Source organism: Vulpes vulpes, chromosome 7 (assembly GCF_048418805.1).
Source record: "Vulpes vulpes isolate BD-2025 chromosome 7, VulVul3, whole genome shotgun sequence".
NCBI lineage: Eukaryota > Metazoa > Chordata > Mammalia > Carnivora > Canidae > Vulpes > Vulpes vulpes.
In genome coordinates, this window is record NC_132786.1 from 19,624,061 (window position 1) to 19,642,881 (window position 18,821).

Here is an 18,821-nt window from a genome sequence, read left to right on the forward strand (position 1 = left end):
CCAGAAACGAGATGCACAATGGGGAAAGAAAGGGACTTTAATGAGAAATCAAAATATAGAGAGCCAAAGTGCAAATTGTCCACCCCCTTCGGGGGTTACCCTGAGCCCCATGTGCATCCCCTCACCCCCCTTCAGGCCCCCAGCGGAGGCCCAAGGCCTGGAGCTTCTGCCTCAGGTAGCTCTTGAGCTGTGGCAGGCCTCTCTGTGACTCCAGTTCCTCAAAGGGTAGCTGCGAGGGAGGGAACGGCGTGTTACCCTCAGGGTCCTGGGCTGGCACAGGGGAGCCAGGAGGACATGCGGGGTGGGTGCTCTCACCGGCAGGAGCTGGTAGCCCATCAGGCCCAGGTGCCGCTCCCGGAGGGCCCGGGAGCCCAGCAGCACTTGGCCATCCCGGCAGAAATGCCAGCGTTCTCGCAGCATCAGCACCACCCTGTGGGGAGCAGACTGCAGCTCAGGGTGCTGTCCACAGAGGTGGGAGGCTCTCCCACCTTCTTCCCTTACCTTTGGGCGGGGTCATGGGTAGTGGACTGAGAGGCAGCCTGGCCCTGGGGACAGGACCGGGGAGGGTACGGTAGGAAGGGGTCCTGGGTCCTCACAGGAAGCACAGCACCGGAGCTGCTGACGCAGAGCAGGAAGTCTGGAGGGGGAAGAGAGAGGGCGGCTGGCTTCCAGCCCAGGCTCTGTACCCTGCCAGCCAGCCGCCCGCCCGCCAGCCACTGGGGTTCACCTGTGCAGTAGCCCGGAGGCACCGTCAGATCCTGCCGGTACTTTTCTTCCCCCAGCAGCTGGCGCAGCCCCTCCGCTACTATATCCTTGTGACTGGGATGGGGTAGGAAGACCAACAAGGAAAGGCTCAGGAGGCTCATCTTAATTCTGTCCCCTGTCATGCCTGGACCCTGGGCAAAGGCCTCCCAAGGCCCATTTTTCCCTCTAGAACTAATAAGAATGCCTCTGCATGGACAGTTCAGGGTCCCATCCCCTCCCCCCAGCCTCCCCATCTACCTGTACTTGCAGCGGGCACGGTCAGTGATGAGTGGCTGGGGGAAGATGGGCACTTGCTGCCTTCGGGGAAGACGGGGACCCCGGTATCCTGGAAGCTCCAGCTCCACAGCTGTGTCTAGCAGGGAGAGGTAGCGCCGCACAATGAAGGCATGAGGGGTGCCTGCGGGAAAGCGGGACTGAGGCTCGAGGGGCTACAGACTCCCACCCCTGCCTCCCCCTGCCCAGTGGCCCTTGGGGATCCCCACTGGCTCTCCTGTGCGCGCACCACTGATGTGGTTGATGAAGCCTGGGGAAAAGACAAAGTGCAGAGCTCGGAAGGGTAGGCACCGCAGCTGGCACAGCGACATCAAGATGTTGACAGTGGCCAGGGGGGCCACCCCTGCTTCCCGAGCCAGGATCCTCTCAAGACAGGGCATAAACTGCTGTTCCAGAGGCAAGTAGTTCAGCCGCCCAAAGGGCAGGACCAACTTCTGCACCACCTGTGGGGGAAGAGCAGCCCTTCACCCGGCACGAAACAGTTCTGATACCCTTCACAAGCTGAACCTCAGGGAGGCTTGGCCTGCAGGCTTGTAATGTCTCCGTAAAGGCAGAGCGATCCCTCTCCCCCGACGCACACACCAGAAGTTCGACAGCACAACCCGTGTCTTGAGCCCCATGTGATTAACCAAACCAGTGGAGGAGACATCGCTGTGGGGTCTGGCCCTGAAGACTTAAGAGGAGTGGGCTTAATGAAGCTAAGACAGTGCTAAGTGAGTAGAACTGCAGAGAGCCAGGCATACACACTGGGTAGGTGGATGAGCCAGGAGGGGGTGAGCAAAGATAAAACCCCAGGGGGACAGAGCAGAGGGCCTGGCTGCTTGCTGCAGGAGGCAGCCAATCAAGCTGACAGGGAGCTGGGCTTGACACCGTGGAGGGCTAGGAGACAAGCATGGCAGGGTGGGAGGTAATCCCACCTTGCTGCTGAGCTGGGCTTCCTGGACCACCAGGAAATGGGCAATGGCTTCCAGAAGCTGGGGCTCCCGCAACCGGTGCCGGGCCAGGTGCTGGGCCAGGAGCACCATGACGTGAGGAGTCAGTTCCTCTGGCCTGGCCTCTGTGAAGAACAGCCTATTATGCTGGACCCTCAGTCCAGACACCACCACCGGCCTCCTCTTCAGCCCCTCCCCGCCACCTGCCTTCAGTCCCCTCCAGCACCTGCCAGGCTGCGGATGAGGTGCTGCCGTGGACGCCTCAGGAAATGAGGGCAGCTCAGAGCAGCTTCCAATCTTTGCCCACCGTGCAGGACAGGTTGCAGGGTGGGAGGTGGCTTCGGAGGGAGGCGGAACCTTCTCTCCTGCTCCAGGGCACACATCAGGGGCCCATCTGATGGGAAGCCTGAGAGGGAGAGGGTCAGAGGAGGCAGGCCTGGTAACGGGGAGCTGCTCTGTTCCAGTCATGGGGTTCAGCTGATGAATTCCCAACCTTTCACGTCTCTGTGTTCTGGACTGGATGGGCTGCTATAGTGTAAGTGGAAGCACTGGAGAAGTGTGAAATACCATGTGACTGTGAGGTTATCAGGACAGTCTGCGGGCAAGAACTCAAATAAAGATGGCAAATGAGCTCTCATCTCACGCCAATGGTGACAAACTGTAGTGGCTTTCTAGAGCACTGTGTAGGAAGGAATCCGGGCTTGGCACCCCTAGCTAAGCTGCAGGGAATGCTGCTCCACTCCTGGTGTCAGCTGTGGATACAAGGGGAGCGGCAGCAAGTGTGCCAAGGTATGCACCACTCCTGCCAAAGCCCAAGAGATGAATTCTGTCAGTGATCTTGGGTCTTCTACGCTCTTTCTCTATTCTTCCGTGAACACCCACCCCCCCCCCGACACCCTCCTCACCAAGTAAGACTGCAAGGTGCAGACACACGTGGATGGTGTGAATGTCAAAGGAGGGGCAGTTTCGGATGATGAGCTGACTCAAGTCCTGTAGTGTGGCCTGCTCCACGGGAGGGGGCCGTGGCTGAGACCCCAAGAGCTGACCCAGACGACGAAGTGCCACAGGGTAGTGATGGGCGCGCACCTTGGTGGGGTTCTGGCCCAGCCAACGCAGCAGCTCCCCAGGGCTCCTCGCCTGTTCCAGAAGCCGCTGTAGCCCCTGCACGGGGCCTGCATGGAGGCCACCTGCAGGAGGCTGGTCCCCCCACTTGCTGGGCCCCAGACAGCAGGGCTGTACTGGCGGGAGCAGCAGCAGGCCAGACAGCCGAGCAGCGGAGGCCTGGGCAGAGAGCAGGAGTCGAAGCATGGAGTTGGGTGATGGAGACCCTGAGGGGCAGCCCAGAAAAGGGGGTGAGGTTTTCTCCAAAGGGGAGAGAAACCAGAAACCAGCCATCAACTCCTGACCTCACTCCCCATTCAGAGGGCCCTGGGGTCAGAACACCCACTCATGTTCGCCCTTCCTCTGTGATTGCTCTAGTCTTCCCCACCCCGCCCCTCTCTGCCTCCTTCCATCCTCTGAAGCAGCACCTTCCATGTCCTCCGCACAGTGATATTTACAGAGCAATTCCACATGCACTATGGATCTCTGATGCTCCGCACGCGCCTCTGAGGTAGGCAGGGCTGGCACTACCTCCATTTCACAGGTGGAGAAACCAAGGCCCAGAGAGGAAAGGGGGGGTAAGCCCGAGGTCACGAGTCGGGTTAGTGGTCGTGCCCAGCCTGGAGCCCAGCTTGCCCTGTCGACACGCCCTCTCGACCACCTCCCCCTCCCGCAGGAGGCGGCAGCGGCAAGGAGGGTGGAACGCGGGCTCGGCAGCGGGGCGGTCCTGGGTTCCATGCTGGGCGCTCCCACTTACCAGCTGCATGACCTTGGACAAGTGGCTTCGTCTCTCTGCCCAAGCCTCCTCGCCCGTGAAACGAGAACGCAGCGCCCAGCTCGCAGGGGGCCCGTGGAGCCCGAGCGCGCGGCTTTGCAATGGCGCGGAGTCGGCGGTGTCAGGGGCCCCCACACCCACCCGGGCCCGGCGACGCCCGGAGACCTTGCTCACGGTCGCCAACACCAACTCCCGCCGCCCTCCCGCAGCCCGCCCCGCAGGCGCCACCCCTACATGGCTCCCCAGGCCCCGCGCAGGTCGCTCCCTCAGTCGGTCTCGGGGCCCGGGGGCCGGGCTCCCCCCGCGGCCTCCTCATCGGCAGGCCACCGAGTCCGCCATCTTCCCAGCAACCCCCGGACCGCGGCCCGGACGCCAATCGCGGCTCAGCCCCCGACCAGCACAGACGTGGCTCCCGTCAGGCCCCGCGCGTCCGGGCGCCGCGCGCCCCGCCCCCCGCGTCCGGAAGCTGCGCGCGCCGAGCCGGGGCGGTACCGCGGGCGGGGGGCGGAGCCAAGGGGCCGGGCGCCGAGGCTAGTGCGAAGAGCGAGCGGAAGTCGGCGGCTCGCCGTTGTAAGGCTGTGCACCCGGGAGGGCTCAGTCCCCGCCCAGCGCGCCGGTCCTCCCAGAGGGCGAGGGCTCCCCGCCCAGCACCCCAGAGGCCCACACACCCAGACACACAGCAGGAGTGAAAACTTCACAGTTATTTAATCTGCACGTGTTCCACAGAATCCCTCTGCCCCTCCCAGCTCCCGTTCCCCAGCGCCCCGCAGTCCTTGGGTCCTCCAACCAGCCCAAGGAGCTATCAGGAACTAGAGGTGGCTGGGTCCTCGGGCAGGACACTAAGAAGGGCCCAGGGGTGTAGCCCGGCTCTGCCCGGGGCCAAGGCAGTGACAGCAGCTGCCTGACCCCGAGGAGCTGACTGTCAATGGGGGCCGAGAGCCAGCAGCCCCAGGACGTGGCCCAGAGCCATGGAGGTCACAGGGAGGGGCGTCGGCGGACTCCCGGAGCGCTCTGCTGCGCAGGGCTGGGCTCCAGGGTAGTGGGAAGAGGCAGGCCGGAGAGGTGGGCCTGGGCAGACAGCAACGCCCACTGTGTCGAGGGGAGCAAGGTCCAGAGGGGCCAGCAACGCTGCCGAGAGCCCGTGGAGGCACTACGGGCGGTACATGGCAAAGGCCAGGAGACTGAGGAGCAGGGTGAAGCCGGCCAGACCCAGAGTGGCGGTCAGGGGAAAGAAGGGCCGGTACTGGATCTGGCAGTACCAGAGCAGCAGCAGCAGCAGAAGCAGGAGGGGCAGCAGCAGGCTGCCTATTTCCAGCCCGGAGGGGCCTGGCTCTGACCCCGGTGGGCAAGGGGGGTGTGGGGGACCGACGCGCGTGGACACGTGGCAGTGGAGAACGCAGTTGGGCGGGAGGTGAAGGCTGCCCAGGGTCTGGGTGTCGTCTCCTAGCAGCTGCCCTTGGTAGATGAGCCGCACCTGCTGTTCCCGGCCAGGAAACTGGGTCCTGAGGAGAGAGGGACCTGGGTAAGAGAGCAGGCCTCAGGCAATCCTGGTCCCTTGCCCAGAACCACACTCCCACCCCTCACCCTTGTCTCCACCCACTACCCAGCTGGTGGCCTCTAAGGAGGGGGAGTCCCCCCTGCCATAGGGGAATGATACAGTGTGTGATGTGAGGGCCTCAGTTCCCCCTCATCTATAGAAGGAGTGGGGAGTCTCAGATCTCTCTGGTGGCCCTTCCGGTCTGTGGTCACTCCCACCCCACTCTTAAGAATGTCTTTCCTGTCCTCATCCCAGCTTACCTTTTCAGGGAGCCAATGGTATCGTGGGGCCAGGCCCTGGCCACCTGCTCTGAATCGTTGAGGAATTTCAGCCGGAGCACGAGGGGCTCCTGGGGGGAGTCCGGCGACGGTGGTGTTGCTGAGAGCCCCATGCCAGGCTCTGGCTGTGCAGCCTGACCTCTGTGTCTCAAGCTGGGGGTCTCAGCCCCTGGGGCCTCCCCTCGGATGCTGCCGGTGACCGCCATGGCTTCACTGGGCTGTGCTGGTGTTGGAGTCCCTGATGGCTGGGGCAATGGGTCGGTGCCCTCCGCGGTGTGTGTGGAGACCCAGGCGAGAGCCAGCACCAGAAGGCAGGCAAGCACCGCAAAAAGGATGGTCACCTCATCACCCACCCCTTCAATCAAGGCCATGGCACCTGCCTTGCCTGCCACCTTACTGAGCTGGAGAGGTACAAAGAACCCATGAGGGGCTAGCTCGTCCACCAGCAGCCCCTTCAATTCCAACAGGCACCTGAGCCCACCCCATCAAACTCTCCCAAAGGTCCTTATTCCTCCTTCCCCTTACCCAAGCTCCACCCTAGGGCACTCACTGCTCTGAAACCTGGTGGTCCCAAACTTGCCTCAAGGGCCCCTTCCCATCACCAAATCCCGAGTCCTAACGTTTTGTAACCTGAGTTCTAGGTCTATAACCATCTGCCCAATTCATTCAAACACTATGCCGAAGTAAGGGCCCTGATCTCCTAAGCAACCTCTCCCCTAAATTCAACCCTCAGCAAACTTCACCCCAAAGCTTACCTACCTATTCTTCCACTACTATCCCAAAGTTTACCTTCCCCTTCGTCTATTTCACCCCAAAGCCTATCTACTCCTCCATCATGAAAGTTTCTGCAAGGGGAAAGAAAATGGGCTTCTACGCCCCCCACCCCCGGCCCCGTTATCATTTAACCAAACCCCACCCGCGGCAGGGGACTGCTTCCGAAGGCTTCCCCACACCGAACGTCAGTCTCCGCCCCCTGGCAATACGGAGCTTCCGAGGGCTGTCATCCCCCACACCCAGCTCGGCCCCGCGGGTCCACTCAAGTTCCACCCCGCGGCGGCCCGACTCGGCGCCTCCCTGGAAGCCTCTCCAAACCCAGTCCGCAGGCTGACCCGAGATCCCGCCCGGGTATCCGAGACTTCGCCCTCCCAACCCCCCATTCCTCCATCACCCCTCCCATCTTCCCGCCCCCCGGAGCCAAGGGAGGACACCCGGGGCGGGGCGAGCGGGGGCCAGCTGGGGCCCGGGGCGGCGGGGTGGGCGCGGTCACCGCGCGGGGACTCACCGCCCGGCTCCGCCAGCTCCATAGCGGACCCTCGGGCACTTCCGGGCGGGAGGCGCCGAGGTCGCAGACACCTGAAGGCACCCCCTCCTTCCCTGCCGCCGTCGCCCGGAGCATTGTGGGACTTGTAGTCCTGCGCGGTGCGCATTTCCCGCCCTCCGCCTTGCGGACCCACGTGCCGGGATCGGCGGGCTAGTCCGGGTGTCTGCAAGTCGCTGAGGGGCCCGCGGGGGCGGGCTTAAGGGTTGTGCCAGCCCTCTGAGGTTGGGCGCATCAGCAGGACCCGCCACCTCCCCCGCTGGCATCCAGGGCATCTGTCACTCCAAAAACCAACGTCAGCGAGAACACGTCAGAGCACCCGTGTTTCCAGATGCAGGCTCCGGGGAGCTCAAGTGACCCCTACCCGGTTCTGTTCTTATGTCAGAGTGGACGCCAGAAGGCACCGTGGGCCCCCTAAATGGATTCTCTGGCCCAGAGCCCAGTACCCATGGGCGGTCCCATTAGGTTGGCTGAGGACACCCATCCCCAGGGCTGGCCACAGTGGCTTGGGCTGCTGTCCTGTTTCCCTGGTCCCTTCCTCCACCTTGACCCTGTGAGAAGCATAGATACTGGAACCGGGCCTGAATGCTGATCTCTTGTCTTGTGTTTATCAGCTGTATAAACTTGGGAACGCTATTGAACCTTTTTGAATCTTAATTTCTTTGTTCCTAAAACATAATTCATAAGGAAATCGTAAGGAAGAAATTGGGTGCTTTTTGAACAAGGGTGAAAGCTATGTAAGGGACCTGTTACACAGTAGGTATTTGTTCACCTAGTATTAGTACACTCTCCACCTAGATCTGGGTTTGGAAACTGGGTCCTTAGGGTGTTACTGTGTAGAGGACTTTGAGCCCCACGCTGGCTTGGGCTAGCTAATTTTGGTGGCTTTTCCTTCCTTCCTCTGGGCCACAGAGATCTCAGGTCTTGGGTTTTATAGGCCAGTCTTGGTGAAAAGTGATATACCCTAGTGTTTCCATAGTTCATGCTTACCTGTGGGAGCAGGTACTCTAAGCGTTGCCTTTGGGAAAGTCAATTTAGATGTATGACATACAGACCTAACTTTTCTCTAGTTCCTTCCCTTCCATTCATTTGTTTATTCTAGAAACATCTATTAAAGGTATACTATATGCCAGGCACTGTGCAAGATTATGGGAATATAATGGTGAATCATACAGGTAAACTTATCCCTGCCCTCACATGGCTCATAGAATGATAGGAGAGAGACATGTAGACAAGCTCACTGGTCCTAACACAGATCTGTGCTGGCTGCTGCGGCAAGGCATCTGAGAAGCTCTTTACCTTCAGCATCTCTCCTGGGAGCTACTGGGTGCAGATTCTTGCTGTCAAGTTCTAGTTACGCATGTAAAAGAGATGTTAGCTATTGCTTTTAGAATTATACAGTATCAGAGCTAGGTGTTCTGCTCAACCACTGTATTTTATTTATTTTTTTAAAAATGTTCAGACTTTATTTATTCATGAGTGACAGACACAGAGAAAGGCAGAGACACAGGCAGAGGGAGAAGCAGGCTCCATGCAGGGAGCCCGACGCGGGACTCGATCCCGGGTTTCCAGGATCACAACCTGGGCCGAAGGCAGGCGTTCAACCACTGTATTTTAAAGATGAAACACAGAGAGGGTACAAGACATCAGTAAGGTCAAACGTGTACATAGAACCTGTATCTGTCAGGAGCTATGGAGACCCTTCTTTGGAAGGTACAAGACACTTGGGTGACTGCGTTGGTACTGGGCAGGGTTTTGTGAGTAGCCAAATGGGGGTAACTCTTTGCGGGGAAAAGAATCAGCTCGGCCTGGGAAGTGGAAGTGTGTGTAAAAAGACTGACATGTCCACTGTGCCATAGGACATCTGGGCACAGCCCTGGAAGGCTGACTGTTTGGGGCCAGTGCTCTGCACATGCCCTCTATTAGGCATTTTTGGAAAGGCTGAGGATGAGGGCTGGCTAGCAAGATTGCAGGCAGCTTTGGCAATGGGGATGCAGAAAAAGGCAAACATCAAAGGTAGCTCCCTGGCCCCTGAAAGGGTGGACAAGGAACACAAGATGGGCAAGGGATTGAGGACAATGAAGAGAGCCATGAGGTCTCTGGTGAATCTCTTGAATGCGATGAGTGGGGGAAGAAGGCATAATATTGGATTCCTCTCTCTTCTTTGCCCATGTACCAGTGGGTCCAGGGCGGTGGTAGTGAACCACCCCAGTCCCACAGGGGAGTCTTTTAGGAGAAGCCTGAAGATGAGTGGGGGCTGTTGCTTACAGTGCCATTTGCAAAGGCCTTGCTGATGAAGCTCCCTGGGAGAACTGGAAATAGAAGCCGGGAACCCAGATTTCCAGGCTCTGTGCTGCAGCCCACAGCCGAGAGTCCAGGGAGGACCAGAGAGAGCACCTGGGGCACAGGGTGGTCTCCACGGATGATCTCGGGCGGGAACCGGGGATCCCGTGCAGTATGAAAGGCAGGACCGCGTAAGTGAGGCGCAGCTGTGCCTGGGCTGGCGGCCCTTCTCGGCCAATCGGCCGCGTTCATCAGCACCCTCAGGCGCCGGGCACGGCTGGGGCACTGCCCAAAGATCGGACACCCCACCCAGACCAGAGCAGGGCGGCGAAAGAGCCAGCCGGGGCCGGGAGCAGGCCAGAGCAGCTGTCCACTTGGAGCCGGTGGCCCTCGCGGCGGGTGTGGGTGGGGGCTGGAGAGCAGGCGGAAGGGCCAAGGCTAGGTGGGAGGGGCCCGGGCGCCGGGGCTGGAGCGCGCGGCTCGGGGGTGGAGGCTGCAGAGCCAGCGAGCGAGCGAGGGGCGGGGGCGCTGGGGCCGGCGCGCAGGAGGGGCGGGGGCGGCGGGGAGGGGGGCTCGGGCTGCGTGTGCCGGAGCTGGCGGGGGCGGCGGTGCGTGCGCATGACGCGGGGGGAGGGCCCGGGCCGCGCGCTCCCGGTCCCGTTGTTGTTGCCGCTGGAGGCTGCTCCGAGGCAGCGGGATCGCGGCGCGGAGAGGCGCCCTGCAGCGGCGGCCCCAGCGTGCTCGGCGGTGCCTCCTGGCCTCGGCCCCCGGCCCCCGAACTCATGCGCTAGCCCCGCGCCGCCGGCTCCGTAGTCCCGGCCCCGCCAGCCCCGCGCGCCCGCCCGCCACCGCCGCCGCCGCAGCGCCGCCCCGGGCCCCGGCCGGGCCCGCCTCGGGCCCCGCGGCTCCAGAGCCATGAACTTCCAGGCGGGCGGGGGGCAGAGCCCGCAGCAGCAGCCGAGCCTGGCGGCGCCGGGGGGCGGCGGCGGTGGCGGCGGCGGCGCGGGGGGCGGCGGGCAGTTCGGCGGCGCGGGGCCGGGGGCCGGGGGCGGCGGCGGCCCCTCGCAGCAGCTGGCCGGCGGGCCCCCCCAGCAGTTCGCGCTCTCCAATTCGGCAGCCATCCGGGCCGAGATCCAACGCTTCGAATCTGTGCATCCCAATATCTACGCCATCTACGACCTGATCGAGCGCATCGAGGACTTGGCGCTGCAGAACCAGATCCGGGAGCACGTCATCTCCATCGAGGGTGAGCGGAGCCGGGGTCTGCGGGAGATGGGGCGCGGTGGCTCGGCTCGGCCACGCTGCCCGCGTCTGGGGTCCTCGCGCGCCTGCGGTGCCGGCCACGCGGTGTGCTCGTCGCCGGCGTTGCAGAGCGGTCGTCCGCGCTTCGGGGCCGGTCCCGTGCCAGGGGACGCGTTTTCTGCTCTTAGTGCTCCACGACGCGAGGGCGGTGTCGCTCCCGGGACAGGTGCGCACAGAGCCTCAGAGGTGCGGGGGTCTGGGGCCGGAGCTGGCCAGGCATGGCGAGGGAAGGTGGGCGCAGCGGAGGGCCTCGGCGGGCGGGGAGGTGGGGCCGCTGCCCCGGCCCTGCCCCGCGGCGGGGCGGGGGATCGGGCCTCCCGTTAGTGGAGCGTCCGCGGGCCCCGGAGGGTGGCGCTCGCCGCGGCGCCCTTTCCCGACGCACACCCCCTACGTTGCGGCTGCCAGGCGGGCACAGGCCGGGCCTGGCGCGGGGCTCCGGCGGCGCGGCCGCGTGGGAAGCGCCGGCCGATACATCCGCGCCTTCTCCGGGTCCCACGCGCACCCGGGAGCCACTCGGGAGGCGGGCACGGGACTGCGGGGCGCAGACCGGCCTCCGTGGACACGGCGCCGGGCGTCAAGCGCCAGAACTCCGGGCCCCTGTCCTGCCCAGCGCTCCTTTCCATGGGCTCTTGGGTCGGGACTTTGGCTGCCAAAGGGGGCAGAGGAAGTGGGTGCACGCTGCTGGCACATATCCGACGACCCCTGATGTGGTGGGGGCCCTCCGCACCCCAGACACCCTGGTGGCCCGGTGACCTTTGAGCGCCCAAGGGACAGATGGGCCTCGCCCTGGGTCATCTGCTTCCTCTCTGTCCATTTGAGGGGGGATGCCCACCAGCAGGTGGTGGGTTCAGCTTTAGTGGAAACGCTGGGGCGGGGGTGGGGGGGTGGGGGGGGGATTACAAGGGTTTTTTTTTTTTTGGTGATGACATGGAGTTGTGGGCAGGCCTGGCCACTTCTTGGGCCTCACAATTAGGGTCACATTCCCATCTTCTTGTGTGAGGCTCTGGGGGCTTCTTCACCTGAACACTCCCTTTCTGCTTTTGGAGGTCCCTGCAGCTGGGGAAGGAGCATTCAGTATTTTGGGATGGGAGTAGAGAACACCATTTGGAGCTGAAGTCCTGCCCTGTTCTTGTAACATTCCAACCTGACTCCCTCTGTCCTTTCCCCAATCCTCTTAGCTCTTTTCTCCCAAGGCTGAGTTCACTGTGAACTAATTAGGCAACAGGAAAACTCATTAACGTGGATCTGAGTAAATGGCCTGAATCACCGTCGTGGCTGGGGACCAGGAGTTGGCATTTGTGTGAGCCCAGGGCCCCAAAGAGAGGAGATGACCAGATTTTCCTCCTAGATCTGAAGCAGGTAGGGCACGACGAGTGACCATTCCTTGCCCTTGCGAGGAAGTAGAAGTTCCCCATCAGCTCTAAAATACCCCCAGCTCCTTTTGGTGACAGCCTTGGTGGGATAGGCACAGAGGGAGTGAGGGAAGGAAGACATCAGCAGCAGAGCACTTCCCAGAGCAGGGAGGGGCAGGAATCAGCTGGATTCCCATCCAGCTCCAACTTCCTTAACAGTGACCTGTGACCGCCCTGCCCCCCATCCCCCAACACCCCCTGGAGGCCCCTGGCAGGGTATCTTCTGTGACACAAAGGCCATGATTCCCAGAATCCACTGAGTCTCATCCCTGCCTTGAATTCAACATGACAGGCAGAATTTCCCCTCCTTGAGCCCCCCCCCCCACCCGTGACCAACTTCCCCATTGCGGTTTGGAAGTACCCCATGTTCTGTCTGCTTAGCCTGGAAGCTCCGTATCACCACCGTCCTGAATCCTGGGACCTGATGTCTCACTGTCACCAGGCCCAGCCGCTCCTCACGCATCCGTTCTCAGCTCTCCTGATCCCTGCTTCCCTGCTCTTTCTTGGCAGGGCCTCCCACCTCTTTCTTCCTGCTCCCCCCATTTTTTCCCAGCCTCTCTCCCGGAATCCGTCTTTAGTACCCACCTCACCCCTGCTCCCCCACTTTTGTCACCCAGCTTTTCTGCTCTAGGCAGGCAGAAATTAAAAAAAAGCCCAACCCTGAAAACTCCTCCGATTTCTGCCCTATACCCTTCCTGCAGTAGAGCCCCTCCATCTGCCAGACCATATTGCTGCCTTGTAAAGCAGCATCCCCACCTTTTTTTGGGGGGGAGGCAGGGGAGCAGCTTCCCGAGGCGTTTCCCTGCTCCCTGGGAGCCTGAGCGAGCCCCCCTGCTGGGGCCCAGCAGACCTGGGTCCCTGTGTTACATAACGCATCCATCCGTAGCCTGGGAGGCCGCTCTGTTTACTCCGGCCGAGCCTCTTAGCGGGAAGGGATGATATTTTCCTGGTGTATAATAAGCTTCCGCCTCACTCCGGTAATACTTCGATGAAGGATTTATTCGTCCCAGCTCTGAAGGTGACCTCGGAGATGCAGTCAGAATCTGTTTGGGACTGAGGGAGCCCAGTGGCACCTTGCCCTCCTGTCTTCTCTCTGCTTCATCCGGTCACCTCTAACCCTGTGGCCAGGGCAGGAGGAAGCAGAGGAACAGAGAGCTTTCCTGTTGCAGGATTAGGGGCCGAGGGGAGACAGACTGTTTCGGAAAAGTTCCACCAAAGGCTGAGGAAGGAGAAAAGGTATCCATCCTGCAGTTTTTAAGGAACGAAGGAAGTGTAACTGGGAGCTGGCAGCGAGGGTGGGGAGAGAAGACTTAACCACGTGCAGAGCCTCTGAGCCAGCCTCACCTTCCTGGCGGGGACACTGAGGCTCAGAGAGAGGAGGGATCGAGAGGGGCCTCACGGCAGGAGTCTGCAGGAAAAGGAGCTCTTGAGACTGGCTTGGTTTGCCTGGCTGTGTCCTAGAAAGAGGGCTGCACTGGACTCAGGCCAGACAGGGGACAGCCTGGGCGTGTGATACCTGGGCCAAGTGAACCAGGAGCCAGGATGAGCTGCTGGGAGAGGTGAGGCTCAGGATCCCAGCAATTGGCCTGGCCAGGTGGGCTGGTCTCTGAGTAATTGTGAATTCAGGGAGGCATGCCCCAGAGGAGGCCAAGCAGGGTGGATCCTGCAGGTCCCCAGGGAAGACCAGGAAGCACACGGTGGCCACTGGTGGCCCATGTGGCTGCTACTTGGGCAGGAACTGGGCTTTGTCGGCTGGTGACTTGTTGGTGCCCCCTTTGTTTTTCCTCCAACTTTTTTTTTTTTTTTTTTTTAATAAACAAAATAATTGCTTTTGAGCAACCTAGCAGTGGGCTGATTTGTTCTGTCCTTCACCTCACTCTTGGAGGGGTTGCTCTGGCTCTGCTGGCCAGCCACTATGGCCTGAGGCTCTAGTGCTCGGGGACTGCAGGCAGGAGGTGCTGCAAGTTTTCCTGGTGGGCTCAAGCCTAGGTTAGAGAGGGAAGGTGCCCCGAGCTGTTGCAGACAGAGCATCCTGGGCAGGGCTCGGAGGGAGCGGGCAGGGGGGTGCCCACCTCTGCATCATGCGTCCTGCTTCCTCTGTGTCTGGGGCTGGGATCCTGGCAGCAGCCCCGTGAGGCTGTGAGACAGGTGGAGAGCAGTTGTAGCCATTTGGGAGCCGGGGAAGCTCTCTACTGGGCTCCTTTGCCCTGTTTGTTCCTTGGGCTGGCCGGTCCCCAAGCTACTGAAACCACTCACCTGGGGGCCTTGCCGCAGTACATGTTTCCACCGCTTCCTGCCAGGGATCTGATTCAGTAGCTTTGAGATGGGGGCCCAGGGACCTGGGTTTGTCACTTCTCCCAGGGTTCTGGTAATTAGCTCGTTTCGGGAATGAGTGCCCGGTGGGGGCCTAGAGGCTTAAGTAGGACTTTGCGCAGAAGAGCTCCAGGAATTCTGAAAAAGAGATGTCCGTGTGGGTGCTAGTGGCCGGGGACAGTCACATTTGTTCCAGATACATTTATTTAGCTCCTACTGTGTGGCCCAGTTGCACAGAGCACAGTGGAAGGCAGGGAGGAGGCGGAGGAGGGGCCCCGCCCTTACCCTGGACCCCAAAGTAGAACAGATTGGCCTGTAGGAGGGGCCAGAACAGGGATTGGGAGTGGTGGGAGAAAACCAGGGCAAAGGTTAGATTCCAGGGAAGACCGGTCCAGACCTCTTCCTTCAAGGTCACGGAGAGGGAGGAAAGCTCACCTCAGGCTGCAGGACCACAGGCAGTGGAGAGATGGGATGTCCCTCCCGCCTTTAGTCCTCTGCCACTGAGCTGCTGCTCTCTGCCAAGTAAAAGACCCCCTGCAAATAAGACAGTCCTTGCTCCTAAGTACTCCGTGGCTACTGGGACTACTTATCTTCCTCTACCGTTGACTTCTTTCATTGAATGTCTGTGCCAGGCCTGGGGCTCTGGGAGACTTTCTGTGCAGACAAACAGGTTTGCAGAGGCAGCAAGGGTGAGAGAAAGCGTGATGTGGTGTTCCAGGAGCAGCAGGCTTGTCCACGTAGCTGGGGCACTGAGTCCAGATGGGACGGGCCAGAGGGAGTTTTTCATGCTTTTTTCTGTATTAATTTATTTATACCTCGCCATGGTCAAGGAGACCACTTGAAATGGCTTGGAATCCTGCAGGAGATGGCCCGTCATGTCAGGGGCGACATAGGAGCATTAGGGCAGGTGTGGCTGAGCATGTGCTCTTGAGGCGGCAGGGTGAGTGGCCTTGGGGAGACCAGGTGGGAAGGGAAGCTCATCCCTGAGTTCTCAGCGTCCACACTGTGCATGTGCACCGTGAACCTCCCCTATGAGCTGTCAGGGAGTCTGTGGCCTCAGAACCACAGGAGTGGAGGGAGTGAAGATGCCCTTCCTGAAAAGCAGGCTTAGGGGAGCTGAGGCCTGGGGGCAGAGTGGGTGGACAGGTCGGGGCTCTGACAACTCCAGTGTCCTTATCGGCAATACCCGCACCCCCGGCCAGGAACTTTTGGCTTACCTCATTCTCTTTTTACTATGTAGGTAACTTGAAATGAGTTTAACCAGATTGCTTTCCTTCTGACCTCTAGCTGACTTCCAGGCCGAGGGGTAAAGGGAAGGTAATTTTGGAGTAGAGAGCTGAGCCCTAGGGTGATAGAAGCGGGAGAGGGCCGTGACCGGGAGCACCTGCTTGGACGATGTAGGCGTTGGCTGGTACTGCGTTCCGCGGGGTAGCATTCCCTGCCTGCCTGCCTGCTGGAGGTTGCTATAAGGCCTTTGCAACACGTGGCAGGTGTCTTCCCAGGTATGCAAGTATCCTCTCCATTTTGCAAAGCCTGGGATTTAGATTGAGCAACATCCCGGAGGCCACACTACGAGGAGCAGAAACTGTTTTCCAGCTGCAGGGCTGGTGCTTCCCCCATGGATGGATGGATGAGTGCGCTTTGGTGGGTCAGACTGGATGCCCCATCAGCCCTCCTACGGCGCCTCTCAGGGAAGTTTTCTGACCTTCAGTTTAATTTGAGGACACTTAGAATATAACTTGAGAACTTAGGGTTCCTCCATCCTGCCGTGATCTTCCTCTGAATGTCTTGAATCCCCTACTAAATGGTCTCTCTGGGACATGTCTGTCCCCTCCCTGAGCAGCGTAGATATTACTGCATATAGCGCATAGGTGCTTGCTCAAGAAACACTTAGAAACGCTTAAACATTTAAAACATTTAAATATACGCGGAAGTGGCGAAAGTAATGCTCGCTTGTTTTAACAAATTCAGATGGGGAAGGAAGTAGAAGGAACATGTGCCCCCCACCCCCGGGGGTACCTGCTGCTTGGCAGCCTGATGTGTGTCTTCCCCAATCTGTTTTTCTTTTCTTTTCTTTTCTTTTTTTCTTTTCTCTTTTCTTTTCTTTCTTTTTTTTCTTTAATATTTATGCGTAAGAGACATAGAGAGGCAGAGACACAGGCAGAGGGAGGAGCAGGCTCACTGCGGGGAGCCCAATGCAGGACTCCATCCCAGGACCCCAGGATTGCAACCTGAGCCCAAGGCAGACACTCAACCACTGAGCCACCCAGGAGTCTCCTCCCCATCTGTTTTTTTTTTTTTTTCCTCCCCATCTGTTTTAACCCTACATATATCTGCTCTCAACGACTCTGTGATTGATTTGATATTATTGGCATTTCTCAGCAAAGGTGGGATTTTGGTGGAAAACACTCCTCTGGGAGAATGAAAGCACCTGTGTTCATCTGCTCATCTGGTAGCTCCCTGCAAGGGAATCGGGATACCTGGGTTCTCATTTCTACCAGGTTGTGACTGGCAGGTCACCCCTTGCTTGACCTTTTTTTAAAAAATTTTTTTTAAATTTTATTTATTTGTCAGAGATAGACAGCACTGGTGAGCAGGAGCAGGGGGAGTGGCAGGCAGGGGGAGAAGCAGGCTCCCCGGCTGAGCAGGGATTCTGAAGCCGGGCTCGATCTCAGGACCCCGGGATCATGACCTGAGCCAAAGGCCGACACTTTACTGACTGAGCCACCCAGGTACCCCTTGACCTGTCTTGTTTGAGACTTGCATTCTTTGTGCAGCTCGCGGTGACTCCGCACACGGGTGCCTGGGCCATCTCTGTGTTGGCTCTGCGGCCTCAGGTCCTGCCTCAGGTGCTGCCTGTCTGGGGAGCGCAGGCTCCACTCAGTGCGCCCGGCTGAGCCTGACTTTTTGCACGTAGCACTTTGACAGGCGCTGCCTGGGCGCCCATAAGAATCTGGTGATTGAAGAGTTCCTGTGGGCCAGATCTGGGCCTTAGGGAGACGCAGGGGGAAATAACAAAACCTCCCTGCGGGGTTGTGCCACATAAGGCTTCACAGGGTCGTGTGTGTAAGGGGCTCCTGGCAGGGCCTGGCGCAGAGCGAGGACACAGTGATGCTCGCCACTATCTTAAAAGGCTGTAGGATGCCCGGGGTCCCTGGGTGGCTTAGTCGGTGAAGCATCTGCCACCAGCTCAGGTCACGATCCCAGGGTCCTGGGATCGAGTCCCACATTGTCTGGCTTCTTGCTCCATGGGGAGACTGCTTCTCCCTCCCCCTCTGCCTCTCCCCTCTGCTCGTGTACTTTCTCTCTCTCCCAAATAAATAAATTTTTAAAAATCTTAAAAAATAAAAGGCTGCGATAGGGCACCTGGGTGGTTCAGTGGTTGAGCGTCTGCCTTTGGCTCAGGGTGTGATCCCAGGGTCCTGGGATCGAGTTCCGTGTCGGGCTCCCTGCAGGGAGAAGCTCCCAGAGGGAGAAGCAGGGAGCTTCTCCTGTGTCTGCCTGTGTCTCTGCCTCTCTCTCTGTGCCTCTCATGAATAAATAAGTAAAATCTTAAAAAAAAAAAAAAAAAAAAAAGGCTGCAGAGCCATACAGTTTCTTACGCATCTTTTTGTGTATAGACCTTTCTATGCTTGTCTGATTACTTCCTTCGGACAAATTTCCAGGAGAAAATGACGAGACTGTCAGGTATGCACATTTTTAGGACTTTTGCAGCACAGCCCGCCTGATTCTAGGGATAGAGACAGACCACATGCTCCTTGCCCTACCTCTCTGGGCGCCCCCCTGCCCACCTTATAGGTTAAAAACACCACCACCACCACCACCACCACCCTTAGATGCTTTTCCTTATTTTTTTAAATTTTCTGTTGGTTTGATTACTAGTGAGAGTCAACATTAAAAAACAATTTGTGTCATTTGCATTTTGCTTAAGTCTCTTCAGGTCCCTTATTCATTTTCCAACTTGGTTTGTTGCTCTTTTTGTACTGCATGTAAGATAGTTTTAATTTCTTAATGTAGATTTTTCTTAAGTGAACATTTGTCTGCTGGCAGGGAGCCACAGCCTCAGGCTCTCAGGCAGCACTCAGGCCCAGGGCCAGCTGACCAGGCTCCAGGTGCCCAGAGAAGCGACCCTACATCACATGGTTTCAGGGGAATGTGCCTGTTTCTAGTGGGTGTTTTTCTTTCTCTTGTCTGTCAGCATCCCTCCTTGCCACTGTTGGTGTGCCCGCCTACAGCACTTTCTCTTTTGCCTTTTAATTTGATGTTTGGATGGCTTGCAGTCCCAGAGCCCATGCTCCTGAAGTGGGATTCCAGCCCAGTCCTGGCCTCTGGGGGTGCATGAGTCTGTATGCCTGGGGGGTGGGCGAAGCTGGGAATCTGGGAGATCTGGATACCACTTGGGGCTTGCCTGCTGTCTTCTAGGGAGGGGCCGATGGACTTCCTGCCCGGAGGATTTTTTGTTAAATGGGCCCTCAGTGAAGGCCTTTGGTGCGAAGAGCTGTGAAGGTTTGGTGGCTTTTAGTTGTTTCAAA

The 18,821-nt window shown here is 59.2% G+C and overlaps 3 protein-coding genes and 1 long non-coding RNA gene across 12 annotated transcripts in view; 1 reads left to right on the forward strand and 3 right to left on the reverse strand.

Moving 5' to 3' along the window:
• Positions 1 to 19: 19 nt before the first annotated feature.
• FASTK (Fas activated serine/threonine kinase) lies at positions 20 to 4,287 on the reverse strand. 6 transcript variants are annotated; one of them, XM_025993784.2, is made up of 10 exons: positions 4,081 to 4,287; positions 2,876 to 3,298; positions 2,197 to 2,376; positions 1,956 to 2,095; positions 1,268 to 1,481; positions 1,003 to 1,162; positions 728 to 819; positions 502 to 637; positions 316 to 430; positions 20 to 229 (listed from the first exon to the last, which is right to left on the reverse strand). In XM_025993784.2, exons 1-10 carry the CDS (start codon positions 4,160 to 4,162, stop codon positions 122 to 124), a joined length of 1,650 nt encoding a protein of 549 aa, XP_025849569.1. In that variant the 5' UTR covers positions 4,163 to 4,287; the 3' UTR covers positions 20 to 121. The 6 variants fall into 6 exon arrangements, with proteins under 6 accessions (XP_025849569.1, XP_025849572.1, XP_025849570.1 ...); XM_025993787.2 differs by having other exon boundaries at positions 3,057 to 3,298; positions 4,081 to 4,278; XM_025993785.2 differs by having other exon boundaries at positions 1,003 to 1,117; positions 4,081 to 4,258.
• Positions 4,288 to 4,532: 245 nt separating this feature from the next.
• TMUB1 (transmembrane and ubiquitin like domain containing 1) lies at positions 4,533 to 7,256 on the reverse strand. Its single transcript, XM_025993783.2, has 3 exons — positions 6,944 to 7,256; positions 5,644 to 6,062; positions 4,533 to 5,348 (listed from the first exon to the last, which is right to left on the reverse strand). The coding sequence occupies exons 1-3, from the start codon at positions 7,055 to 7,057 to the stop codon at positions 4,997 to 4,999; spliced, it is 885 nt and encodes a 294-aa protein (XP_025849568.1). The 5' UTR covers positions 7,058 to 7,256; the 3' UTR covers positions 4,533 to 4,996.
• Positions 7,257 to 8,395: 1,139 nt separating this feature from the next.
• On the reverse strand, positions 8,396 to 9,359 carry LOC140599643 (uncharacterized). The gene is made up of 2 exons (XR_012002506.1): positions 9,248 to 9,359; positions 8,396 to 8,586 (listed from the first exon to the last, which is right to left on the reverse strand). It is a non-coding gene; the product is annotated as an uncharacterized lncRNA (long non-coding RNA).
• A 697-nt stretch (positions 9,360 to 10,056) lies between these two features.
• The window catches only part of AGAP3 (ArfGAP with GTPase domain, ankyrin repeat and PH domain 3), a 55,941-nt gene continuing 47,176 nt past the window's right edge, over positions 10,057 to 18,821 (forward strand). Inside the window, exon 1 of one of the 4 annotated variants that reach the window (XM_025993779.2) lies at positions 10,057 to 10,508. In XM_025993779.2, coding sequence (XP_025849564.2) covers positions 10,178 to 10,508 — 331 coding nt within the window. In that variant the 5' untranslated portion in view covers positions 10,057 to 10,177. The remainder of the gene's footprint in view (positions 10,509 to 18,821) is intronic. The other 3 variants (XM_025993780.2, XR_012002505.1, XR_012002504.1) reach the window with 3 other exon arrangements.